The sequence below is a fragment of the Theobroma cacao genome, chromosome 1 (assembly GCF_053813885.1).
Source record: "Theobroma cacao isolate CCN51 chromosome 1, ASM5381388v1, whole genome shotgun sequence".
In the NCBI taxonomy this organism is placed as follows: domain Eukaryota; kingdom Viridiplantae; phylum Streptophyta; class Magnoliopsida; order Malvales; family Malvaceae; genus Theobroma; species Theobroma cacao.
Genome location: NC_142639.1, coordinates 8,280,277 through 8,281,532, shown reverse-complemented (window position 1 = coordinate 8,281,532; position 1,256 = coordinate 8,280,277). Strand labels below are relative to the sequence as shown.

The 1,256-nt window shown below is 47.1% G+C and overlaps 1 protein-coding gene across 1 annotated transcript; it reads right to left on the bottom strand.

Moving 5' to 3' along the window:
* On the bottom strand, window positions 1-1,256 carry LOC148764503 (auxin-induced protein 15A-like). The gene has a single exon (XM_088803976.1). It carries the CDS (start codon window positions 496-498, stop codon window positions 190-192), a length of 309 nt encoding a protein of 102 aa, XP_088660102.1. The 5' UTR covers window positions 499-1,256; the 3' UTR covers window positions 1-189.

Here is a 1,256-nt window from a genome sequence, read left to right as displayed (position 1 = left end):
TTAGAGTTGTATGGCTTGACAATTTATAAAGTAAACTACAGAACAAAACCAAAACAGAGCCCCCTTTCCCTTGTACCGAGGAAAAGAAAGCCCCCGGCCGGCAGGGAGCAAAGACTACTACATGGCACATGCAAGTATACATCTGTGTCTGTGTACATGTGACAAGTTTTGTTGACGAAGACATGTATTTCAACAGGAGTGGAAGGACAAAGTGAGAGGAAGATGATGGTGGTGATGGTGATGGTGGTTATGATGGTTGGACTCCTTCTCTATCCGCCACTTTAGATTAAGAAAGTCGTCGGTGGAACATGGCAGCCTTAAAGGCCCCGTGGTGTGGTAGCCGTAGACCTCGTGAGCCTTCTCCAGAAGCCGCCTGAAAAGCGGATGGTAAAGGTAAGATATTGGAATCTCAAACCGCTGAAACTCTCCTTCTTCCTCCAACCCAACCTCGACAGCAAGCCATCCTTTCTTCACCTTCGCCTTCTTGTCCTCCTGCATAGTAGGTAGTTTCAGACCAAAGTGGGGGTAAGACGAGAGAATCTAGGGCTTTGGTGGTACACAGATGAGGCCCAAAGTAAAGTGATACTACTAGTTTTTATAGGAGTGGTGGGGGATTAAAATAAAAGAGAAAATACAGGTCGTAGTACTTTATACGGAATCATGAAGACGTGGGAGTGGAAGTGGGGTTGGCCTTTGTTCCCTTCATTCCTTTCTGTGCCGTCCCCCCTTTTTATTTCGAGAGGGACTCCGGCTCCTGCTGTGATGATGGGGACGTGGAACCTCCATGCTTTTCTCTTGAAACATGTGCCTCCCCTCCCCTTTAGCTTTTGTTTTAGGGTGGGTTTTGTTAGATAAGATTTGGTGCAGGGTAACATTAAGTAGGTACTTAATGTATTCAAGCTTGTAGTAGTATTAATCAAAAGCAAAATACATGGATCTTCCTTTGGAAAAGTAAAGTGGAATTTGGGAGGGGGATTCTGGCTGCCTGGCCTGGACCCCCCATACCCAATGCCAGGGCTTCTACCTTCCTAGTGGGAGCGTACGTGATATCCTTCAAATCATAGCCAGCATAAAAGAAAGGTAAAAAACTACTAGTATTCCATGATTTATGTAGGATGCGATAGCAGTGACAGGCTCGAGTTTCCTCGCAGCGGCCGGCTCCGAAGGTGGGATTGCAGGTCGGGGCAATCGTCGGGATTGAATCTACCATAGGACCAACAAAGAGGGAGCTGGTCTCAAAGGGGCTGGGACCTACC